The sequence below is a fragment of the Cololabis saira genome, chromosome 24, assembly GCF_033807715.1.
Source record: "Cololabis saira isolate AMF1-May2022 chromosome 24, fColSai1.1, whole genome shotgun sequence".
Taxonomy (NCBI): Eukaryota; Metazoa; Chordata; class Actinopteri; order Beloniformes; family Belonidae; genus Cololabis; species Cololabis saira.
In genome coordinates this window covers 21,449,071-21,474,190 of record NC_084610.1, presented here as the reverse complement: position 1 = coordinate 21,474,190, position 25,120 = coordinate 21,449,071, and the positions used below count along the sequence as shown (strand labels likewise).

The 25,120-nt window shown below is 41.4% G+C and overlaps 2 protein-coding genes across 5 annotated transcripts in view; both read left to right on the top strand.

Moving 5' to 3' along the window:
* Positions 1-4,824: 4,824 nt before the first annotated feature.
* Positions 4,825-15,868, top strand: LOC133425241 (IQ calmodulin-binding motif-containing protein 1-like). The gene is made up of 15 exons (XM_061715982.1): positions 4,825-5,066; positions 6,307-6,430; positions 6,508-6,676; positions 7,660-7,771; positions 8,640-8,715; positions 8,800-8,899; positions 10,857-11,029; positions 11,932-12,041; positions 12,131-12,249; positions 12,344-12,410; positions 12,873-12,948; positions 13,789-13,949; positions 14,051-14,188; positions 14,271-14,427; positions 15,442-15,868. Exons 2-15 carry the CDS (start codon positions 6,316-6,318, stop codon positions 15,669-15,671), a joined length of 1,803 nt encoding a protein of 600 aa, XP_061571966.1. The 5' UTR covers positions 4,825-5,066; positions 6,307-6,315; the 3' UTR covers positions 15,672-15,868.
* LOC133425239 (protein EFR3 homolog B-like) overlaps positions 15,662-25,120 on the top strand; it is a 34,090-nt gene continuing 24,631 nt past the window's right edge. For 2 of the 4 annotated variants that reach the window (XR_009770942.1, XM_061715976.1), the window contains exons 1-2: positions 17,446-17,553; positions 18,849-19,079. Coding sequence is in view for 3 of the 4 variants with exons in the window: in XM_061715976.1 (XP_061571960.1) it covers positions 18,863-19,079 (217 nt within the window). In the remaining variant the exon portion in view is untranslated. Of the gene's footprint in view, positions 15,766-17,445; positions 17,554-18,848; positions 19,080-22,084; positions 22,148-25,120 lie in introns of those variants that run through there. The other 2 variants (XM_061715977.1, XM_061715978.1) reach the window with 2 other exon arrangements.

Here is a 25,120-nt window from a genome sequence, read left to right as displayed (position 1 = left end):
TATTTATATGAATATACTTTTTTACAGCATACTATCACTATATTAACTCCATCTGCTCTATATCTATATATATCTACTTACACACGTTTTCACACACATACACATATATATACATATCCATACACGTACACCCATACATACCCACATATATATATATATATATATATATATATATATATATATATATATATATATATATATATATATATATATATCCACCGGCGAGGAGCAGAATAACTGAACGCTGCCTCACCTTGCTTGGTTCTGGTTCTTGGGAACCACAACAAACCAGATCCAGATGAACCTCAGGTCTGGGAGCTTCATAGGAAGTAACAGATCCAGCATGTATTTTGGTCCAAGACCATTCGGTGCTGGGGCGGTTTGAAGCCGAGTGCGACGCGGCAGGGATGAGAATCAGCACCTCCAAAACCGAGGCCATGGTTCTCCATCGGGAAAGGGTGGTGTTCCTTCTCCGGGTGGGTGGAGAAGTCCTGCCTCAGGTGGAGGAGTTCAAGTATCTCGGGGTCTTGTTCACGAGTGAGGGAACGATGGAGCGTGAGATTGACAGACGGATTGGTGCAGCATCCGCAGTTATGCGGTCGATGTACCGGACCGCACTGGTGAAGAAGGAGCTGAGTCGAAAGGCGAAGCTCTCGATTTACCGGTCAATCTACGCCCCTACCCTCACCTATGGTCATGAACTTTGGGTAGTGACCGAAAGGACAAGATCGCGGATACAAGCAGCCGAGATGAGTTTCCTCCGCAGGGTGGCTGGACGCTCCCTTAGAGATGAGTTTCCTCCGCAGGGTGGCTGGACGCTCCCTTAGAGATGAGTTTCCTCCGCAGGATGGCTGGACGCTCCCTTAGAGATGAGTTTCCTCCGCAGGGCGGCTGGACGCTCCCTTAGAGATGAGTTTCCTCCGCAGGGTGGCTGGACGCTCCCTTAGAGATAGGGTGAGGAGTTCGGTCACCCGGGAGGAGCTCGGAGTCGAGCCGCTACTCCTTCACATTGAGAGGAGTCAGCTGAGGTGGCTTGGGCATCTGTACCAGATCCTCCTGGACGCCTCCCTAGGGAGGTGTTCCAGGCATGTCCCACCGGGAGGAGACCCCGGGGAAGACCCAGGACACGCTGGAGAGACTATGTCTCTCGGCTGGCCTGGGAACGCCTCGGACTCCCCTCGGAAGAGCTGGAGGAAGTGTCTGGGGTGAAGGAAGTCTGGGCATCCCTGCTGAGACTGCTGCCCCCGCGACCCGGGAATGGATAAGCGGAAGAAGATGGGACCATTCAGTGCTTTGTAGACCAGCAGTAAGATTTTAAACTCTGGAAGCCAGTGTAGTGATTTCATGACCGGTGTAATGTGGTCCAGTTTCCTGGAGTTTGTAAAGACTCTGGCGGCAGCGTTTTGCATCAGCTGCAGCTGCCTGATTGATTTCTTGTTAAGGCCTGTAAAGATGCCGTTGCAATAATCCAACCTACTGAAAAAGGATGCATGAATAAAAGTTTCCATGCCTTGTACCTAAGTACCCCCTCACTGCTCCTCCATCAACCCTGGAGGAACCGATCATCCATAAAAGCACATGTTTTAATAGTTTACCCGTCTCAAGCATCCTGGAGCGTGTTAACACAACGCCAAGAGGGAAAGACATCAGCAGTAGTCTCAGAGAAGCAGCTCGGGGTTTTTGAAGCCGTTTATAAATGATTAAGAGGCCAACGTTGTACAGTGAGAACGATTATTCACACGTCTCTCCAGGATTGGACGTCCCAGCAGACTCACACCAAGGTCGGACGTAACCATCAGAGAACTACAAAAAACACTCGAGACTTCTACGGGCCTCAGTCGGCATGTTAAATGTCAGAAGACTCCGACGTATTTTCATGTTAACAAGCAGCTTCGGTTTATATTTTAATAGTCTGCTAAAGTAACAATGTTGTCTAAGCTTCTCAGAGGCGCCGAGCAAATACTACTTTTATATTCCCATGAATCCCACGTACACTGTTCCCTGTTCACACTAATCTAGCCGTGCAGGCCGTGACGTGACTCCCAGCTCCAACTTCATAGACACAGAAAGCTCTTGCGTCGTCTGTTTATCTGACTGTCATAGATAAGTCGTTGGGTGGGGCCATAACGGGCTAGATCAGGGGTCGGAAACCCGCGGCTCTAGAGCCGCATGTGGCTCTTTAGCGCCGCTCTAGTGGCTCCCTGGAGCTTTTTCAAAAATGTTTGACCTTTTTTTTCCTTTATTCTTCTTTTTTTTCTTCTTCTTTTTTCTATTTTTTTTCCTTTTTTCCCTTTTTTCTCTTTTTCTTCTTTTTATCTTTTTTTCTTTTCTTCTTTTTTCCTTTTTTTCTTTTTTTTCTTCTTTTTTTTCTTTTTTTCTTCCCTTTTCCTTTCCTTTTTAATCTCGACATTTCAACTTTTTTCTCGACATTTCGACTAATTTCACGAAATTTTTACTATTTCCTCGACATTTTGACTTTTTTCTAGACATTTTGACTTTTTTCTCGAAATTGTACTTCAACATTAATCTCGACATTTCGACTTTTTTTCTCGAAATTTCGACTTTTTTCTCGAAATTTCGACTTTTTTCTCGACTCGATTTCAACTTTTGTGCATAATGAAAAAAAAATCTTCCCCCAGTTATAACTGATATAGAAACATGCAGCATGTGTTGTCTTCATTCTAAGGCTTATACAAGACTTTTCATTTTTTGCGGCTCCAGACATATTTGTTTTTTGTGTTTTTGGTCCAATATGGCTCTTTCAACATTATGGGTTGCCGAACCCTGGGCTAGATGAAAATAAGACGTGTCAGTGACTACGTTTACATGCAGTCAAAATTCGGGTTATTGCTAATATTCCGGTTACTGAAACATTCGGAATATTCCGTTTACATGGTAATTAATCATTTGGGTAATCTGGATCAAAACAGCGACGCGCGGAGAACATCATGACACAATTACCGTCATTTCTGCTTCTTCTTCCTGTATCCAAATTCAAAACAAATGCTGCTTCGCGCAACTTTTCGCTCACCTTCTGTTAAATCTCGCTATCCCCGTACTTTCTACCGTCTACAAATGCAGAAATGTTCATATCCTTCATGACATTTATGAAGTGATTAGTCTCCTCCTGGTCTTGGTTTCTCCGTGTTTATAAGAACTTCCTGGACTCAAAAGACCAGGATTCCTTGTGAACAGATGCATGAGCAGAAAACAAATTCATGTTCCGTTTGATGGGGATATTCCGTTTGGCGTTTACATGACCGAATATTTGGGTTTTAAAAGGAGTAACCCAGGGGTAATATTCGGGTTTTTAAAAACCTGAATATGAGCAAATCTGGTTATTCAAAGGATTTATTGGTGTTTACATGGCCGTGCAAATTCGGGTTATTGCCAATATTCGGGTTTTAAAAGGGTTATTGACTGCATGTAAACGCAGTCAGTCTCTCCTGTTGTGAGCAGAGCAGAACCTGAGGAACCTGCAGAACTACAGTACATGCGGCTCCACCTCAGCCTCTCAGGTGAGGCTGCAGCGCCGCCCGGAGGACGTTGGCGCAAACTGCAGTTAGTCAGTTCGGTTTGGAAGACGTCACTGAAGAGTCCCACTTGTTTCTACCTGGAAGTCAAGGTTGGTTGGAAGTGTGATTTCTGTCCAGATGTAATTCATCCGGTGTGGTGTGTCACTGTTCTGTAGACTTGTTTTTACCCTGTAATTATTATTTTACCTACTGCTACTTAAACGCTGTCGGTAGCAACACGCTCCATCCTCAATGCTCCCCTAAAGACTCGTTTAGCACATAACACAAACTCACTTACACTCAAATATCAGTTATTTGGTTTATCGTCGGCCTGTTAGGTTTCCCTAACATTAAGTTTCTTAATGTTCTCACGCTTGAATAGTTTTCCTCATTAATGAGTCACTTTAGATGAAATGACGACTAAATGTAATGTAAATTGTGTTTTTATTTTATCTTGTGTAAATTGACACTAAGACGTTCAACTAAAACAATATAAACTGTCAACATCATGTGTGGAGGAATAAACTCATTATGAACTATGTACAGGGAATGTTTAAGTCAAATAAAAAAAATTAAAATAGATAAAGATAGATTGATAGATAGAAAGATAAATAGATAAATAATTTAGATTTTTTTTTTATGAAACTTTATTTCAATTCCAGAAAATACAATAACATTAAAATAAATGGCAGGCATCCTTCAATAATATATATAAAAAAACATACATAGGCATCATTATAGTCCAAAAAATATAAAATTGTTCTCTTCACAAAAAAGGCTACAATAAAGTGCAAGTAGTTCGTGACATTAACAATTACACCAAATAATAAAAGGAAGGCAATACATTCAGATATCCATAAACATTTCTTTTATGAGGTTGACAGTGGTATTACATTTTTTGTTATTAACCAATTGTATTGTCTCAAAATACATTTTGAAATCAACTTTAAAGGGAACTAAGGATGGACAGGATTTGGAGAATTTTGCCTTATGAATGTGAAACTTAGCAACAAGAATCATTAAGTTGACCAGTTGTTGAAATTTGTAATTTTGGTTTTCGTAATATAGTAAGATATCTTTAGCTTCTAATTTAATTACATTATTAGTTTGTATGTCAAAAAATTCTTCAAATTTTTTCCAGAAACTTAAAGTATGTTCATAAGTTGGTTGGTGGGATAAATATGATGTAAAATTTTATATTGGACTTATTTTAATTAAATAATTTTGATTATGAACGGGTGCGTCGCGCGTCGATGACGTCACGTTACCATAGAAACGGGGCAGCTTCTGCGTTGCTAGGCGGCTACACTGACCGCTAACAAGCAGAAGCCTCCTCGGCGGGACGTTTTTAATCAGCAGAGGGTCATTAAACCGTCTGAATCAGAACAAACAATCACAGATGTCGTTTAACAGGTTAACGCATCTCCTCAGGTCGATTAACGCCAGCTAGTAGTTAGAAAAGACGACTAAAACAAGTTTGGAAGCCCGTCAGAGGTGTTGCACTGAAATCTGCGACCCTTCGTGTTTCCAGCTGATTCCCGTCGCGTTCAAGTAAGTTAAACTGTCCTGGTAAAGACTCACAAAACTGGGAGTTAAAGTGTCGGGGAAGTTGCAGCTGCTGCTTCTACAGGTACCAGCTGTCAGGAACTGGAAGTTATAATACTTCATTAATACTTCAATAATCTATACAGGACTGTCTCAGAAAATTAGAATATTATGATTTTCTGTAATGCAATTACAAAAACAAAAATGTCATACATTCTGGATTCATTACAAATCAACTGAAATATTTATTATTTTAATATTGCTGATCATGGCTTACAGCTTAAGAAAACTCAAATATCCTATCTCAAAAAATTAGAATATTCTGGGAATCTTAATCTTAAACTGTAAAACATAATCAGCAATATTAAAATAATAAAAGGCTTGCAATATTTCAGTTGATTTGTAATGAATCCAGAATGTATGACATTTTTGTTTTTTTAATTGCATTACAGAAAATAAAGAACTTTATCCCAATATTCTAATTTTCTGAGACAGTCCTGTGTTTTTTGCAGTGTAAATGACTTACAGTAAGTATAAAATAGTCAAATGAAAAGTGAACATGAGGTTGGAACTTGTTGAGTAGTTAACATGGTTGAAATGAAGAAAGCATCAGACTGTAGTGATGATGGAGAGGAGCTGGAAATGTGGACATTTTTAAACGTAGACTAAAAACTCATCTCTTTGGTCTGGCTTTTATGTAGCATCATATTTTATAGTTTTATTCTGTTTAACATTTTTTAAAGAGGTATTTGTTTTATTTATTTATCTATTTCTTGTAATGTTTTTATTATTGTTATATTTTATTGTTGTGGACTGATTATTTTTAGCCTTAATTCTTGAGCTTTTATCATTATTTCTTATTAATTATATGTGCATTGGTCTCCCAGTTTTTATTTTATTTGTATTTTTATTATGCTTATTTTTCAGTCAAAATGTTAAGCACTTTGTATTTCATGTACCTGTACTTCATGTGTATGTGTGTGTGTATATATATATATATATATATATATATATATATCTCACAAACATTAAAAAGGGCCAGAATTATCAGTAGAACCTCATCTGACCCAGAATGAAACATGTTCTTCTAAGATCATGAGAGAAACCTAGTAAAGAAAGTCTCATAATGCAAAGAAAGACAATTTAAGGGAGTAACTGCTTCTGCTGGAGCACGTGTAACTCATGACTGCTGGTCAGTTCCTCTAGTTTTGTGATGAGGGCTCATCAGCAGCATCTCTGATTAAAGGCCGTCGCCATGGTGCTGCAGGAGGACGACGAGGAGGCCTTCCTGTCGGAGCTGAAGATGCAGCTGGAGGCCGAGGAGCTGCAGCCGCAGCAGAGGATGGAGCTCCTGAACGACAGAATAAACAGTGAGGCTGCTGCACCAGCTGCCCTGTGAACGTCTCCTCCAGCTCCTACAGCTGTTTTCATGTCTGTTGTGTTTCAGGAGCTCTGACGGCAGCGGCCGTGCAGACAGACGGCAGAGCCCTGACTCGAACCAAGTCTGGGTTGTACCGCAGCGGCATCCTGAGACATGCCGTGGCGGCGCTGGCGCTGTCTCCCAGCAGGCTGAGGGGCAGCTGGAGTGCTGCCGCCACGCTCGCCCACCTCACCAGGTACGTCCACAGGACAGGTGACAACTCCTGTATAAGTCAGTTCAGAGACTTACCAAAATTCCAGCAAAACTTCAGGCAGCAGGTGTTAATTACCGTATTTTCTGGACTATAAGCCGCTACTTTTTTCATAGGTTTTGAAACATGCGGCTTTTACAAAAGGTGCGCCTATTCTGTGGATTTTTCTTCCACCACTCGGGGCACTCTAACTGGAATTAGAATCAAAACTAAGACAAAATAAATGCAAAGAAGAATACGCTACTTCTTCTTTAGCAGATAGAAATAGGTAGAAGCAGATTTCAAACAGATAGATAAATAAATACCGGTTGTTTTCTCTTGGTTCTGTCCCGTTTTAATCAGCAAAGTTGCTGCCGTGTTAAAAGGATCTATTTAGGTACATACATGTACATCATTTACAGTTCAAAATCGTTCTGTACATGTAGTAAAAATCTAATCTTAACAACAGAAATATCTGCGGCTTGCATATCTTTTTTTTATTATTTTTTTTTAAAATAGAGCGGATGCGGCTTATATTCAGGTGCGACTTATAGTCCAGAAAATACGGTAGATGTATATTTATCAGCAACTTGTCTAAAAACACTCATGCAGCATCTTATTTTAATGCCTCAAAAGAAAACCCGGAGCAGAGCTCGTTGATGTGATGTTTCAGGAATCTGAACAGCACAACAGTAGTTTTCTTTCTTCCTTGGGCAGAATGTCGGTCAAGAACTTTTAAAAAAAAATCTTTTTTTTAAATGAATGCGATCATAATATTGAAGGATAATTTTGAAGGATACCTCCTTTACCTTGTTTACAATTTAAAAACTTATGAGGTAGTGTAATGAGAAACAGATTTTGCCGTCTGTAGAGTCAACTGAACTGGGGAGAGAACCATGTCCAAGTGAAGGCATGTGTTTACCTCTAAATACACCCTGGGACCGGCGGCAGCGGCCCGTCCTGCAGCGCTGACTCCTCCCTGTTTGCAGTTCCTGCTGCGTCGGGATGGATCCGCAGCCCGACGCCTTCCGGAGTCTGTTCCTGCCGTCGGTGGTGGAGCGTCTGCTGTCGCTGGCCAGTCAGCTGATGGTCCGAGTGGAGGTGAGCACCGCGTTCTCCCTCTCCTCTGTGGAGCTGCAGTCGGACTGGAGACGTGACTCTGCTGTCTGTCTGTGTCTAGGGCTGGGGATCCATTCAAATGTCAAGATTCGATTCGATTCCGATTCTTAAGATTCAGAATCGATTATCAAGATTTGATCCGATTCGATTCCGATATTGATTTGGGTTAATGTTATTAAAACAGTTTTTTGAGCTGTTGCATGAATTATATGACTGTAGTTATAAAAAATTTTACTACTAGTATTATATTGAGATTAAACAGCAAGTATTGGCAGCTATGATGCTGTAAGGACCAATCAGCTCCCAGAATGCTGATATAACTGCTTTCAGAAACATCATGTGAGTCAGAATTATCAAACAGATCCAGGGCAGCAAACAGACGGATGAAATCGGTTTTATTTTTTCCCACATTCCGTTTTTATTTGTTCCATTTTCGGTCTATTTTGGGCTTTTAATTTTTGAGCATTTGGTTTTTAGCATTTTTTGCAAATGTAACCCCAAGACAGTATATAAAGTAATGAAATATAGACAATTTATGCAATTATAACCTAACACTTTAATGTTTTCATACCTTTTAAACATATTTAAAGACAAAAACATGGCACCAGTTATTCTCGTGTCCGACAAAACATTCCTCTTTTGGGGATAAACAAAAAAATAACCAAAAGTTGTAATGTAATGATGGAAAAAAAAAAACATAAATAAATAAAATAAACACCCCCCCCCCACAAAAAAAAAAAAAATCGATCTTTAGACATATGAATCGATTTTTAGGAATTAATATGAGAATCGATTTAGAATTGGGAAATTTTTTTCAACACAGGCCTATGTGTGTCTGTGTGTCTGTCAGTGTGCCAGTGTCTTCAGGAAGGTGATGGACTCAGTGGGCTGGCTGCTCTCCGCCCACCCGCAGCTCACCGCTCAGGGTCAGCGACACTCCCTTCCTTTCGCACCGCTCCATCCATCCGTGCGCTGACACTCGCAGTAAACACGCTCTCCTCCACCTGCAGTTCTCAGCTCGGTCCCCTACGAGCAGATCCAGATGTGTGAGGACGTCGCTGTGTCTCGCCTCTGCATCCAGATGTGGATTCAAACATGTACCGTCAGCAGGTAACACACACACGTCTACACATTTCTGTCGGGTTCATGGATTCGTTTAATGATGAGGACTGGATTTAATCTGAGGTTCTTGTTCTGACTGTAACTTCATGTAGCTTGGATTGTGTTTACATGAGTACAGAAAGTATTTAAACCCCTTTAAGTTTTTCCCTCTTTGTTTCATTGCAGCCGTTTTTCTAAAATTAAAAAAGATGGATACATACATACATAGATAGATAGATAGATAGATAGATACATACATACATACATACATACATACATACATACATACATACATACATACATACATACATACATACATACATACATACATACATACATACATACATACATACATACATACATACATACATACATACATACATACATACATACATACATACATACATACATACATAAATTTTTCTCCCGGCTCTTGGCGAAGGCGGACGCTTTTTCTGCTCTCTCCCTTATCTGCCTGCCCTGCTACTGCTTGTTGTCTCATCTTCAAAGTCTCTTCTTTTTCACTCCTCCGAAACTCTACAATCATGGAATTGATTAACTGGTCTCTCAGCACAATTGAGCAAATTTTTGCAACCAGAAGACAGGGGGTAAGGGAGCCCTCTTGCCCCGATGGGACATTTTTTCTGGATATACAATGGATTCCTACAAATACTGGAAGTCTTTGTGTCTCAAAATTCTGTCTGTCGAGGATGTTGAAGACGCCTTCATAATTGGAATTATGATAGCAGGATTTCTCCTGATCATCCTCCTGATTGGTTCCTGGTGTATCGACAAACGCGTAAGACGTCGACAGCTGTTTTGGCTCTTTCAGAGCAGGGTCAAGCAAGGCGACCAATGCTCAGACTCTGACGTTGGGGGAGCAGGGCCGTAAGCTAGATGCGATTCTCGAACAGAATCGCAGGCTAGCGGCGGTGTTTGAGCTCATTAGCAAGATTGATAACACCCTGGAGAAGTTGGAAGCTCAGCTTGGCGGGAAGTGATCACAAATTCGTCTGATTGGAGTGCCATTGATGAACCAGAGACTTGAAGGCAGACGGAAAATTACTGGGCTGCCTGTTTTTCAATATAATTGTTGATTCTATAATCTGCCATTGACAGAGCGGTCTCAGGCCGATCGCTCCTGGTCACAATCTTCCTGGTGGAATGTAAACAAGATGACTCTGCCCCCACTTACCCCTCCCCCTCTCCCACAAACACCTGCGGATCCCTGTCTCAAAACTGTACGAGCCGTCTGATAACATCAAGGACATTTGGCTGAGAGCAGCTCTGGGCGAAGGTTCACGGACTTATCGCGTCACAGACACTTACTGAAAAACACACACACTTCCCTCAACTTCAACGCCTTCCTTGGCTCCTCCCTCTTATCAGCCCCCCCAACAGTCTCCGGGTTTCGAGCGCCAGACGGCGATCACTTGGATCTACTGTGCGGGACCCCCCCCTCCCTCCACACCCCACACCCACACACCCACATGCAAGTCTCGTGATGTCTGTTTGTTCTGTGTGCTGCTGAGGTGTTTTTTTGCAACTTGATACTGTGTATTGTATGATATTCAGTGCGAAGATGTATTTACCCCTCCCAGTGTTACCCTTTGGAAAATAGGCGCACAATACCATTGTGCCGCCGCCGGTGTATCCGAAGTCAAAAACAGTTTTCTAAGCTGACCTAATAAACCTGATTCTGATACATACATACATACATACATACATACATACATACATACATACATACATACATACATACATACATACATACATACATACATACATACATACATACATACATACATACATACATACATACATACATACATACAAACAAATTGTAGTGTAGCGGCAGCAATACACACAGTGACGGTGGACAACATATAGGATAGGAATAAGTAACTATAACACTGTAATGGAAACAGTGAAAAGTGACACGGTCATAAGTCTCCCTCCTCTGCAGGGAATTCCTGTCCAGCCTGAGCGACGACTCCGCCCTGCTGCTGCTCAACGAGGCTGTCGGCCAGTTAGCCGTATGCTCCAATCCTGCAGTGGGCGGGGCCTCCGTCCGGCTGATGCTGCTGATGTGCGGCCAGCTGGGGGGCCGGCTCCGGCCCCTCCTCCTCCACTTCAGAGGTAGGACCTCACCCGCCTGGACCTGTCGCAGCTGAGACCATAGACATATACACGTAGACGCCCCATCGAGTGCTGAGCCGTACGTCAACGACGTCGCCATATTGGATGTTCAAGACTGCGCTGTAAACTAATACAAGTAAATGGACTTATTTTCATAAAGCGCCTTTCTACAAAGAAATGTACGTTTTACGTCTCATTTATTCATTCACACACGCACTAATATACTTGGGAAACAGTTAGGCACCAAATATAATATATTTAATTTTCTCAGATGGCAAAAATAAGGACTTTATTGATCCCACATAGGAGTAATTCATGTTATATCAGCTATAGAGAACAAGGTAGTGCCGAAAAACAATATATATCCCCCTCACAAAAATAAGAAAAATAGAGAAACATATTTTCTCATCAACAAAACACATTTTAATTTAACATATTTTAACCATTTTTCAGACAATAAAATAACATTTGAACCATTTTTCAGACAATAAAATAACTGAAAAAAATCTTTAAAAAGGTTCAAATATGTTATTTTGTTACTTGAAAATGTTTAAATATGTTTATGTAAAATATGCTTTGTTGATGAGAAAATATGTTTCTCTATTTTTCTTATTTTGCCATCTTAGAAATTAAATATATTATATTTGGTGCCTAACTGTTTCCCAAGTATATTAGTGCATGTGTGAATGAATAAATGAGACGTAAAACGTACATTTCTTTGTAGAAAGGCGTTTATGATAATAAGTCCATTTACTTGTATTAGTTTACAGCGCAGTCTTGAACATCCAATATGGCGGCGACGTTAACGTATTGCAGCAGCGGGCAAAACCACTCGATGCGGCGTCTACGTTTATATGTCTATGGGTGAGACCGCCCAGGTCGGTGACTGTCTGTCCCTGCAGGTCTGGACAGGCTGCTGGACAAAGACTGGCGGGGGCGGGGTTTCGACCACGACCTGCATCGGCTGATTGCAATCGTCCGGTCAGAAAGAGACAGGAGGGGTCAGAGTGAGGTGTGTTGGAGGATGTCCCGTCTCCAGGAGGACCTCCGCTGCTCGGATCTACTCTCATTAAAATACCAACTGTGTCTCTGTGAAAGCAGGAGGCTACTGAGCGCGTGCAAGCAGCCTGTGTGATCCAGGCGGCCTGGAGGTCGTACCGGACCCGGCGGCGGGTGAAGAGCCTGGACAGAGCCGTCACTGCTCTGCAGAGGAGCTTCAGGTAACGTCACACACACACACACACACACACACACACACACACACACACACACACACACACACACACACTGTCCCGCGTGTGTTTTGTACGTCAGGGCTCGGAGGAGGCGGCAGCAGCAGCAGAAGGAGGCGTGGCGATGGGAGGAGGAACTCAGGTACCAGGTGAGTCCTCAACCTTTATTCCAGTCATGGCGGCGCGTCCACACTGGTCCTCTTCATGGTGTGTGTGGACCATGTTACAGATGTGTGTAGACTGGTACAGGTCTGTGTTACAGGTGTGTGTTAGAGGGGATGAGAGAAAAAAATAAATTTACAATAACAATAGAAATATCAATATTTTCCCTTTTTTTTAACTTTTCATAACAATAATTAAAAATAAATAAATAATATTAATAAGAACCCAGCCTCTACTGAAGCCTTATAATGTGGGGCGCCTTATAGTGCAGAAAATACGGTACACAAATTAAAATACTCGTCCTCGGTGTGAAAAAAATGGTATTGGGGCATCCCTAGTGTTACAGGTGTGTGTTACAGGTGTGTGTAACAGGTGTGTGTGGACTGTGTTACAGGTGTGTGTGGACTGTGTTACAGGTGTGTGTTACAGGTGTGTGTGGACTGTTACAGGTGTGTGTGCGGCGGCAGCAGGCGAGGAGGGAGTTCCACCAGAAACAGAGACGACTGCTGCAGCAGCTTCCTCCAGGTAAACACCAGGTGGACGTGTGTGTGAACACAGGTGTGTCTGTGTGTAGGTGGGACACTCGCTGGAGGGTCTGGTGTCGGCGAGGTGGTTAACGGGTCAGAACCAGGGATTCCCCTCTCCCCTCAAAGTGCTCATGCTCTTTGTTCAGGCTGCATTTGTAAATATGTTCTTAAATTGATTGCGTGGGTAAATAAAGGTTAAATTAAAAAAAAAAGAAAGAGCGACGCAGTCTGATCTCGGGGTCCATCTGCTGGGACGTCCATGACTACGTTTACATGCAGTCAAAATTTGGGTTATTGCTAATATCCTGGGTCGTGGTCCAGGTCCAGGTCTCTCCCCTCCAGAAGGGGAGTTTCTACCTGCCGTTTATGTAATAGTTGATCGGGGGTCGTGTTCTGGTCTCTGGATCTCTTTTGTTACAAGAGCGAAAAATGCACAGTTCCGTGTAAAAGAAGCATAAATGAATTCAAACAAATCAAATAATTCTTTAATCGGACAAAACTGACACTAATTCAAATGAAAATGAAAGAAAATAAATATATTTGGATCATTATTTTGGTAACATGAATTGTTAATCAATAGTTAATGTTATTAATATTTCAAGGAAATTACTTTTTTATTAGTGATTTTGCTCGAAGGTGTTTCTAAATGATTAAGATGTCTTTGTATTAACAACTAAAGGGAACTAATTAATAATAGATCTTTTTTTATTTTTTAAAAAATTCTAAAAATGTTAAAAAAAAACAAAACACTTTAATAAAATGTTTTTTTATAAATAAATAAAATAAAATAAAAGATTTTTAAAGTGATGTCTGTGTGTGTGTTTGTGTGTGTGTTCAGAGCAGGTGCAGTCGTACCTGCAGGAGTGCGAGCGTCGAGCAGCGGTGCTCATCCAGAGCTGCTGGAGAGGCTTCAAAGAGAGAAGACGTTACCAAACACTGCGACACACACTGGGGGCGTCACACACACGGCATCAAGCTGCCAGGACGCTGCAGAGAGCGGTACACACACACACTCACACACACACACACACACACACACTCACACACACACACACACACACACACAGCAGCTCATGTTCGGTGTCGTCCTGCTCTCTCAGGTGCGGCGTTTCCTGGAACGGCGTCGAGCCGTGGCGGCCCCGCCCCTCAGCCGTCTCTGGATTGGTCAGAAAGGTTTGACGGGCAGCCGGAGGGCGGAGCTAAAGCAGCAGGTGGAGGATTACATCGCTGTTCATCGAGTGAGTGATTCCTACGAACCGTTGTCAGCTGCACAACGCTCCACAAGTACTGATGTGTATGTGTGTGTGTGTGTTTGTGCAGTCATCCCGTTCGTCACCTGAGGAGTGTGTGTCGCTCCACCACGAGGTGCAGCTGCTGCTGGAGGCGGAGCTTCAGAGAGGAGAGCAGCAGAGGAGGGAGGAGCAACGGCTGGAGGCTCTGCTGGCTCACACACACACACAGCTGGAGCTGCTGCGAGGTCTCACACACACACACACACACACACACACACACACACACACACACACACTGGAATGTATATGACACAATCTACAGTCATATCCATACGCCACTAGACAGGCAACAAAGGGCCGGTTTTCACTTCCTAAATTTTGCGCGTTCCCGTGAGGGTAGTGGTGTCCCAATTGCTCTTTGCATTTAGGGGTAGTGGGGATAACGAGGGGTAGTATTAGGGCTGGGTATCGATTCAAATGTCAAGAATTGATTCGATTCCGATTCTTAATATTCAGAATCGATTATCACCATTTGATTCGAATCGATCCGATTCGATATTGATTTGGCTTAGTGTTATTTAAAATGTTTTTTGAGCTGTTGCCTGAATTATATGACTGTAAAATAACTAGTGAAATAATAATTTCACAATAATTATTAGAAAAAAGTCGAAATGTTGAGGAAAAAGTCGAAATGTCAAGGAGAAAGTCGAAATGTTGAGAAAAATGTCGAGGAAAGTTGAAATGTCGAGATTAATGTTGGAGTACAAACTCGAGAAAAAAGTTGAAATGTCGAAAAACAAGTTGAAATGTCGAGATTAAAAAGGAAAGGAAAAAGGAAGAAAAAAAGGAAAAAAAGAAGAAAAAGGAAAAAAAAAGGAAAAAAAGAGAAAAAAGAAGAAAAAAAGAAGAAAAAAGGTCAAACATTTTTGAAAAAGCTCCAGGAGCCACTAGGGCGGCGCTAAAGAGCTGCATGCGGCTCTGGAGCCGCGGGTTGACGACCTGTATATTGGAATTTTTCATGTATGTTTTTTTGCTTTAAGATAATGATTTACATGTACGGTAAAGTTTAATGTAGGTTCGTGTTATTTCGTTTTCTTTCTTTATGTTTCTTGTTTTTAACTGTTTTAAATGTATTATTTATTAATGTGGACGCTATGTTTAAGGGCATAGCTAATGGGGATCCTTACAAATACACACACACACACACACACACGCAGGTCAGTGTGGAGGCTGCAGTAACCCATGACTGTCGTCCACAGATGCCCCGCCCCTCTCCGTCGTCACGGCGACGGAGGCCCAGTCCTTCCTGAGCCCGTCGGGTTCCATCGCCGCTCGAGCCCGCGACGCCCACAACGCGGCGCTGCAGGCGGACCGTCTGCCCTGGTGGAGGACGGAGAGGGAGCCGGGCGGCCTCGGCTCCGCCCACCTGCAGGAGCTGGAGGCGGAGCTCGGAGGCCTGTACATCGCAGGGCCGGCCGCGGGGAGGTGACGCCAGGTCACGTCACGCTGCAGCGCCGCGTTTTCAGAGACGTCGTGAAACATCTGAAGATCTGCCGCAGACGTGCTGAACTTGAGTAAAACAGGTTTGTTGAAGGTTGACTAGTGAGCCGGACTCACCTGGCGAGGGACGTCACTGCTCACGTCGGCGGGACTTTTAGTTCAAACTGTCAACAAACGGGTGAAATAAACGAGTTAGTTTGAATTTATTGTGAAATCCTTCTGTGGTCTCGTGTCCTTGTGTCGGGGTGTGAGCAGAGCCGTCTCTGACTGTACGGCGGGCCCCGGGGGGCCCCAAACCCCGATGTTTTTTGTTTATTTAATTGGATCCCCATTAGCTGCCACCAGAGTGGCAGCTACTCTTCCTGGGGTCCACACACAACAAAACATCACATGAGACACAATAGATATTATGTCTTACAAAACATAGAAACAATAAAAACAAGTAAAGCAAACATACAAAAACAATGCAAGACATAAAAACAAAACATAAAAACAAACGGTATAGGCTTCAAATTAAAACAAACTAAAGTACACTAAAACTAACCATCACAATACATTAAACTATATCAAAGATCCTCTATACACAAGATAGCATTACCGTTACTGCCAATGGTATGAAATGGTATCCACTTCCTGTCTCCTAAGTGGGCGTGGCCGCCCCTCACCACATCGTTTTGGAACATACAACACTAGATACAGTACAACTTTCTTCCAAAAAGACTTAAATAATAAAAATAACAGTATTATTAAGCAAAGAAGCAAGTTTTATTTTAGTTTTAAACTTCTTTTTATCCGATGGGAAAACAATGAGAGCCAAATCTGGCGAGAGTGTGTTGCTCAGACAGAGACAGGTCTCAAACAAAGTTCATTTTCTCCTAATCTGTCGGTCTGAAAATTTCCATTTTGGTGTCAGAATGTTCAGAAGGTTTGTGGCTTTTGAAAAATGGGTCCCATATTTACTTAGGTTACTATGGGGCGAAGGAATTGGTAATAATCTGTGCTCACGTTCACTTTTCCCATAGGACTCAATAGACTCAGGACCTGCTGTTAGTCTCCTAAAGGGGCGGGGCAGTCACGTGACACAGATACAGGAAACACAACCGTAGTGGGCTGTCTCGTTTATAGAACGTCTCTGACTATATCCCATCTAATTCCCTCAAATTTAGATAACATTTGGATTCTTCAGAACCATCCAGAGTGTTTCTGAGTGGCCACGGTTACATGATGTTTTTTAATTCGGACTTAATTATTCCAAATTAAATAATTCCAAATTAAACTATTTTCCGTATTCACAAGACTTTGCACTCACAGCTTTTAGATTCATACTCACATAAAAACAAACCTAACCCTAATAATTTATCAGACTCATGTGTGTGACAGCAGAATTTTGGGTACAACTTTTTTATTTACATACAAATGTTTATCATTACGAATACGAATAGTTATAACATGGACACATCTTTTTGGAAGTTATCTGACTCCATAGGGAATCAGGATCCCAGAAGCCCCCAGGATGCTGAAACGGCCCTGGGTGGAGCAGGCGTGGTTGTTCCCAGACGGTCCTGCAGAGGGAGCTGCTGCTGCAGCTCAGCTGAGTGATGATGAGGAGGAGGAGGAGGAGGAGGACCTCCACCTCCTCCTCCCTCAGACTCCAGCTCTCATGTGTGCAGCAGCGCCTGAACCCAACCTGTTGTGGACACGCGTCGGCTCCACGTGCCGTGACGTCAGAGCAGAGTATTGATCACATGTATCGATTATGGGATGTGAGCTGTGGCTGCAGAGGCTCAGCAGATGTTACATAAGCAGCTGCTGGTCAGAGGAACAGAGATCTGCGCTGGACACGAGCAGGTGGGAGCTCCGCTGTACCTCTGGTGAGTTAACAGAAAAGTTACAACCTCCTGCAGGACTGTCTGTTTTTTATTATTATTATTTCTATTTTCATTTAAAATGCATTTTAACTCCCTAATTGACAATGTGAAACTTACTAACTCGCTACAAGGATCAATAACATCTCCAATAACATCTCACACTTTGAATATTTGGTCTGACTTTATCAAAAAATATAAATTAGGACAAGAAGTAAATCTGCTAAACTGGTTTGCCTATGATGACAGATTTAAGCCGAGTTTAAGTGACACAATTTTAGAAATTGGGGGAATAAAGGGATCACTGCGATGTGTACATTAATAAACAATGGAAATATAATGAGTTTTCAACAGCTGAAATCAGGATATGGACTAGAACACAGGGATCTGTTCAGATGCCTTCAGCTGAGGGATTATTTAACAAAGACTATACAAAATGTGACTTTGAATGGAGTGCTTGATGTGATGATCCAGACATACAGTCAGTACTGGAGTTGAGGGGGGATGAGGGGGATGGCATCCCCCCCTGAAATAAAAACGGTCCAAATCATCCCCCCTGTAAAACTGCCATCCCTCCTTTCCATCCCTTATGTCATTTCATCAATGAATGTGGTTTTACTGCTATTTCAACATTTAGAGTCATCACCAGAAAAATAACACCAGAAAAATGTGACAATTTTCACCTGTTTCAAGTAAATTTTCACTTGAAATAAGTAGGAAAATCTGCCAGTGGGACAAGATTTATCTTCTCATTACAAGCAAGAAAATCTTGTTCCACTGGCAGATTTTTCTACTTATTTCAAGTGAAAATCTATTTGAAACAGGTGATGAGTCTTGTTTTAAGTGTAATGAGATTTTTTTACTAAAATGAGACATTTTAACTAGAAATAAGACAAATATTCTTGTTAAGATTGTGAGTTTTTGCAGTGATCCATTTTACTTATCCTGTGAAGGACAGAGTCATATTGATAAGTTCAGAAAAGTGTTTTTTATTGTTGTGTTTTGATGTATTTGATGTAAGTCCAGTGGATATTTAAAGCTTACAGAAGGCTGCATTTAACTGCTGCTATGTCATTCCTGCAGTATTTCTGCAGGTGTTTTGGTCACTGCTATTATTTGTAATATATTATATTATTTGTAATCAGCACAAATTATCTGTCCCCATATGATAAAATCCACCATCCCCCCTGATTTATTTTTACAACTCGAGTACTGGGTATCGTGCACCCTTAGTTTTGAAGTATCATTTCATTTCCAACTTCACCTCCTCTCCTCTCTTCTCCTCCTCCACGTGCGGTCAGGACTCACCGCAGAGATGCCGGCGTCTCTTCCCAGCCTTCCCAGCTTTCCCAGCATGCCGCGGGGGGTCACCATGCAGTCTTTGCTGGGCTCCCTGCCCCGCGGCGTCAACCCCCCCAGCCTGCCCAGGGGGGTGTCGCTGCCCAGGGTCATCGCCATGCCGACCGTGCCCGAGGGGCCGCGGCGGCTGCTGCAGGACTGCTCCTCCGTGTTCGACCACCAGACGCCTGCAGGTACTTTCAGAATCAGCTGGGGTCCTGGTCCTGGTCCAGGGAGGTCAGTCTTGGGCAGGGGTTGGCAACCCAAAATGCTGAAAGAGCCATATTGGACCAAAAACACAAAAAACTAATATGTCTGAGGCTGCAAAAAATGAAAAGTCACAAAAACACATGCTGCATGTTTCTATATTAGTTATAACTGGGGGAAGATTTTTTTTTTCATTATGCACTTCGAGAAAAAAGTTGAAATGTCAAAATTAATGTTGAAGTACAACCATGAGAAAAAAGTTGAAATGACAAGGAAATAGTCAAAATTTAGTGAAGAAAGTCAAAATTTAGTGAAGAAAGTCAAAATGTTGAGAAAAAAGTCGAAATGTTGAGGAAAGAAGTCGAAATGTCGAGATTAATGTTGAAGTACAATCTCGAGAAAAAAGTCGAAATGTTGAGGAAAAAGTCGAAATGTTGAGAATAAAGTCGAAATGTTGAGAATTAATATTAGTTGTAGTTGTGAGATTAATATTGAAGTATTGTTCTATGTATTGTTTATGTAATAATTGCTCGGGGGTTATGTTCTGGGTCTCTGGAAAGATCCATCTAGAGGCAACATTTGTTGTATTAGACCCTATACTAATAAAATTGAATTGAATTGAAGTACAATCACGAGAAAAAAGTCAAAATGTCGAGAAAAAAGTCGAAATGTCGAGAAAAAAGTTGAAATGTCAAAACTAATGTTGAAGTACAACCATGAGAAAAAAGTCGAAAAGTCGAAATGACAAGGAAATAGTCAACATTTTGTGAAGAAAGTCAAAATGTTGAGAAAAAAGTCGACATGTTGAGGAAAAAGTCAAAATTTCGAGATTAATGTTGAAGTACAACCATGAGAAAAAAGTCGACATGTCAAGAAAAAAGTCGAAATGACAAGGAAATAGACAAAATTTAGTGAAGAAAGTCAAAATGTTGAGAAAAAAGTTGAAATGTCGAGATTAATGTTGAAGTACAAACATGAAAAAAAAGTCGAAATGTCGAGGAAAAAGTCAAAATGTCAAGAATAAAGTCGAAATGTTGAGAATTAATATTAGTTGTAGTTGTAGTTGAGAGATTAATATTGAAGTACTGTTGTAAGTATTGTTTATGTAATAATTGCTCGGGGGTCATGTTGAAGTACAATCTCGACAAAAAAGTCAAAATGTTGACAAAAAGGTTGAAATGTCGAGATTAAAAAGGAAAGGAAAAAGGAAGAAAAAAAGAGAAAAAAGGAAGAAAAAAAGAGAAAAAAAGGAAGAAAAAAAAGGGGAAAAAAGAAAAAAAAAAGAAGATTATTTTTTTGAAAAAGCTCCAGGAGCCACCAGGGCGGCGCTAAAGAGCCACGGGTTGCCGACCCCTGGTCTTGGGGTTTTTGGTGTTGGGACAGAATCCTGAACCGAAGCTGTGTTTGTTTCTATCAGCTCTTGTCTGAACCGCGTTTATTACCTCTAACTTACCAGAACCTCAGCTCGCAGAGACTCTGGGAGTTGGACTTTAAGGTCGGTCTGAACAAACCTTTTTTTTCTTTTTTATTGAAAGTTTGAAATATACAAACAATGTACAACAAGCAGACGTTTCAATTCACAACCTGTGCAACATCAGCAGCACAGAACACAGTCATGCATCATCAACAACAACAAGGACATTTGAAAAGAAAAGAAATAAATACATAAAAGAAACAAAACCTTGGTGTGAAAGACTTTATAATATTTTGCATTAAAATGAAATTTATATTTGTGAAAGCTTAATGGTTGAAAATCTCAGAATGGATATCCATCATTGATATACACTTCTCATTTGTGATCAATTTAAGAGACTTGAGATAATAATTAACTTCAATCAAAAACAATTTAAATAATGGAGAAGAGTTTTGGAATTTACATTTATGGATGTGAAACTTTCCTAATAAAATATAAAGATTGACAATGGTCCATACCTTTTTTTTCTTTGAATTCAAAATAAGTGATAATGTTCTTCCCTTCAATGTTGATCTTATGTGTTGTTTTACAGAGTATATAGCTCTCAAGTTCTTTCCAAACTGTGCTAATATAAGAGCAACCATAAAACAAGTGAGTTACAGTTTCAGGTTCAGTTTTGCAGAAGGTACATTTGTTATCGATGTCAAGGAATTTTGAGATATATGTGCTAGATGGGTATATGTTATGTAGTATTTTTAAATGTAGTTCTTTGGTTTTATTTGTAACACAGAATTTGAAAGGAACAAGCCACACCTTGTGCCAATTAATATCCACGAGAATAGCATTCCAAGAAAATTTCCCTCGCAGTCTGAACAAACCTGCTGGACATTTATATCTCGAATGACATCATGGGGTCGTGAGTGTTTTCACATCTTATTCTGTTTGGGGCCACGTCACTGAGTTTTAGGGTCCTGTGACATCACAGATCCAGATCTGAGCAGCTTCTTCTCATCTTTCTTCTCCTGCTGCATTTGGTTCGGTACAATCTGTACCGGGGAAACATATACCATAACATCAAACATCTGTCGCCGTAACGCGTTAAAAATGGGACAAAATCCCTGAAGGCTGCACACCATCCAAACCAGGAAATAATAATAATCGCATGCTTTTATCAGAAAAGGCTGCTGCAGGAGTTGGGATGTAAAACCGACAACCCGGGAGATCCAACGTGTGTGCCATCAAAACACCGAACATCCAGCTGCAGGTTCTCCCAACATTTACTGTTCCTGCTGGAATGATGAATTAATCCAGAGCAGATTACAGAGCTGAGCTGCTGCATGTGGCCGGATCTTACACACACACACACACACACAAATCTTTCCGGGTTAAGACCCAGTGAGAATATTAATATTCTGTTTCAACAAGCCAAACCAGCCGGGACCTGGAATTAAAGTGAACAGTTGTGACGTAAAAGCAGGCGTGTAATCAGCTGGGGATGCTGGGAGAGCGGTGAATGAAAGAGGGCGGGACCACCACAGAGTGTGTGTGTGTGTGTGTGTGTGTGTGTGGGAGGATTAACCATGCTCTGGTGTGATGGACGTGATCTCTGGATGTGAGCTGCAGGAGTCGTCTCCATGTACGGTAAGAAAAGATCAGGTTTGTCGTTTTTGGGGAGAAAAGTCGGTAAAACCAAAGACAGCGGGAACAAACGCTGTGTCATCAGTTCTCTTTTAAATGTCAAATATAAATGTTGCGTCCAGATCTAATGTCTATTTTTAGTTTTTCTCTTAAGGGATTGAAACATTTCAATCAAGCAGAGCATCAGCGATCTCTGGGGGGGCGCAAAACTTTGTCTGCTTTGAAATTATGCAGTTGTAAAAATTATATTTGCGAATGAGTCATTCATAAGACATTGTTAGGAATAATTTATGAATGTCTTGAATATTTTTTGTGTTTTTTATACACTGGTGACAAACACAGGAAATGATTTCATTCCTTATTATTATATCATTACTCAACATTTAATCTACTCCGACAGGTTGTTAGAGGAAAAATGTTAAAATTTTTTGTCTCATAATAAAAAAGACATTTTTCAGAAATATTTTTATTTCCTTTTATGTCCTTTTGTGCCTATTTTATACATTGGTGACATTGGAGAAAAACAAAGTCATATGTATAGAGAGTAAACCAAAGAGAAATGTATCAAAAAAACATAACTAATGTTCATTTTTTCAATTAAAGACTATTTTGGTGCTAGTACGTACGGGTCGGGGGGCCCGGCTGGTCTTAAACACAAGTAGGGGGGACAAGGAAAAAAGGTTGGGAACCACTGGTTTAAAGTGTTTAAAGTTTTGTGTTTGAAGTCTTGCCTGACGTCTGAAGCTGCTTTGAACAGCAATACCAGCACCGACCACAGGGGGCAGGAAGACGCACCGCCAGTGATGGTACCGCCCCTAAGGGGGTTGTGTGATAGTACTAGGGCTGCAGCTATCGAATATTCTAGTATTCGAGTATTCTACTGAAAATTTAATTGATTAATCGAGTAATCGGATAAAACAGATTTTTGTTTAGTTAAAGAGCAATTATAAATATACACAGTACTGGAGTTGAGGGGGGATGAGGGGGGATGAGGGGGGATGGCATCCCCCCTGAAATAAAAACGGTCCAAATCATCCCCCCTGTAAAACTGTCATCCCCCCTTTCCATCCCTTATGTCATTTCATCAATGAATGTGGTTTTACTGCTATTTCAACATTTAGAGTCATCACCAGAAAAATACATTATTTGACAATTTTCACCTGTTTCAAGAAAATTTTCACTTGAAATAAGTAGGAAAATCTGCCAGTGGGACAAGATTTATCTTCTCATTACAAGCAAAAACATCTTGTTCCACTGGCAGATTTTTCTACTTATTTCAAGTGAAAATCTACTTGAAACAGGTGAAAATTGTTGTTTTTTCCAGTGATGAGTCTTGTCTTAAGTGTAATGAGATTTATTTTACTAAAATGAGACATTTTAACTAGAAATAGGACAAATATTCTTGTTAAGATTTTGAGTTTTTGCAATTTACACAGAGGATAGAGGCGTTCAGAGGGCAGCTGCAGCGAGGCAAAGCTCTTCCTCCAGCTCCACTTCATGCTTGCTGAGTTGCAAGCGTGAATGTTTTTTTCCGGTGTGACTGTTTGCTCTGGTGCAGGTTCCTAGAAGTGGCTGTGCTGCGCGGCCCTGCTTCCTGCTCTCTCTCGTCACTCGTCCTTTTTTGGTGTACAAAAAAAAACTTGTATATCAAAGTAAAAATCAGTTTTCCGACACTCAGACATCCAAAGCTGCTATTTTTTCACACCTTTTTGCTTTCTCTCTCACTTGTTCTCACACGTACACAAACACACACGCCCCCAATTCACTCGCACGTATGTCACATTCACTGGACAAGCACACAGTAGGAAACCAGAACATCATAACATTGTCCCACACAGCCGCTAACAGCGGGGTTGCTACAATATAAAACTTGCGGGCCACACTAACATTACCTTTCATATTAAGGTGGGGGGCCAGTTGAAACCCCTGCTTTAAACGTAGTCTGGGCGAAATACCCTGCTTTGAGCTGACAAAATTAAACGATAGGGCTTGGTCGTCTGACAGCATCACCTGGCGGAGCCGCCATATTGGAAGCTACCTGACCTGCTCTTCGGACCACTGAGCACTGTGTACAGACGTGCTCCCTCTTCGTTGTGTCTTACTTGTAATCGTTACTTTCTGTTATTCTGTAACCATGGTAACCCGTTGCTGTGTTGTAGCTGCAGCAGCTCCACACATAACAGACGTTGGGAAAAGATCACTAGTGGTTTAACTTTTCACCACTTTCCTGCTCGGAGGCAGAACCACGGAGGCCAAGTAGTAAAAGAGTAAAAGACTCGTCGGCTCGCTTGGATCGCGGCTGTAACGACCAAACATAACCTTCCACAGTAAACCACAAACACTCACACAGACCGGGGTCAGATCATTCACACAGGTTTTATTCCCCACTTCTCGAGCTAAACGCAGTTGCTGGCCAGCTCTCTGCGGTGCGATTAACCCCAATCTTCAGATAAAACTAGTTTGTTGAGGAAAAAATATTAACTCTATTTGTATCTGCAGAGGAAAAAAATAACAAAAATATTGCTCACGCCTCAGAGCCTCTTCCGCATAATATAGCAATCAAAAAAAAGAAAAGAAAAAAGTAAGAGTAATACAAAACATGTACTGTAGGTTGTACTATTATACTAGTTTATTGAAACACATGGCGAGTCAAACATTTACCAAAGCAGCTGCCAAACACTCCTAAACAAGGTAGCCGGAGACGCCGGTTGTGCAGAACTGCAGCAGTAAATCCCTACTAAAGACTGGAGCTCCGACGAGGAGCTCCACTCTTTAGTAGGGATTTCATATGGATCCAAACCGTTAATAATCATTATTTTCTCCATATACCGCTCCCTGGCTTCCTTTTTTAAGGTATCCCGGTAAATTCCAGTTCCTTTCCGGCATTTTAACATCTTTTTTTTTACACTCCGTCTGTTCACTTGGTGCTACTACACTGCTGTTTGTTCACACTCACAACGCTGCCAAAATCGCAGC

Bases quoted from the DNA above. Each gene is read 5' to 3' on its own strand.
- LOC133425241 (XM_061715982.1), top strand. From the start codon at position 6,316: ATGGTGCTGCAGGAGGACGACGAGGAGGCCTTCCTGTCGGAGCTGAAG. The intron at 11,030-11,931 runs GTAGGACCTCAC...CTGTCCCTGCAG, and splicing joins CCTCCTCCTCCACTTCAGAG to GTCTGGACAGGCTGCTGGAC. The intron at 14,428-15,441 runs GTCTCACACACA...TGTCGTCCACAG, and splicing joins ACAGCTGGAGCTGCTGCGAG to ATGCCCCGCCCCTCTCCGTC.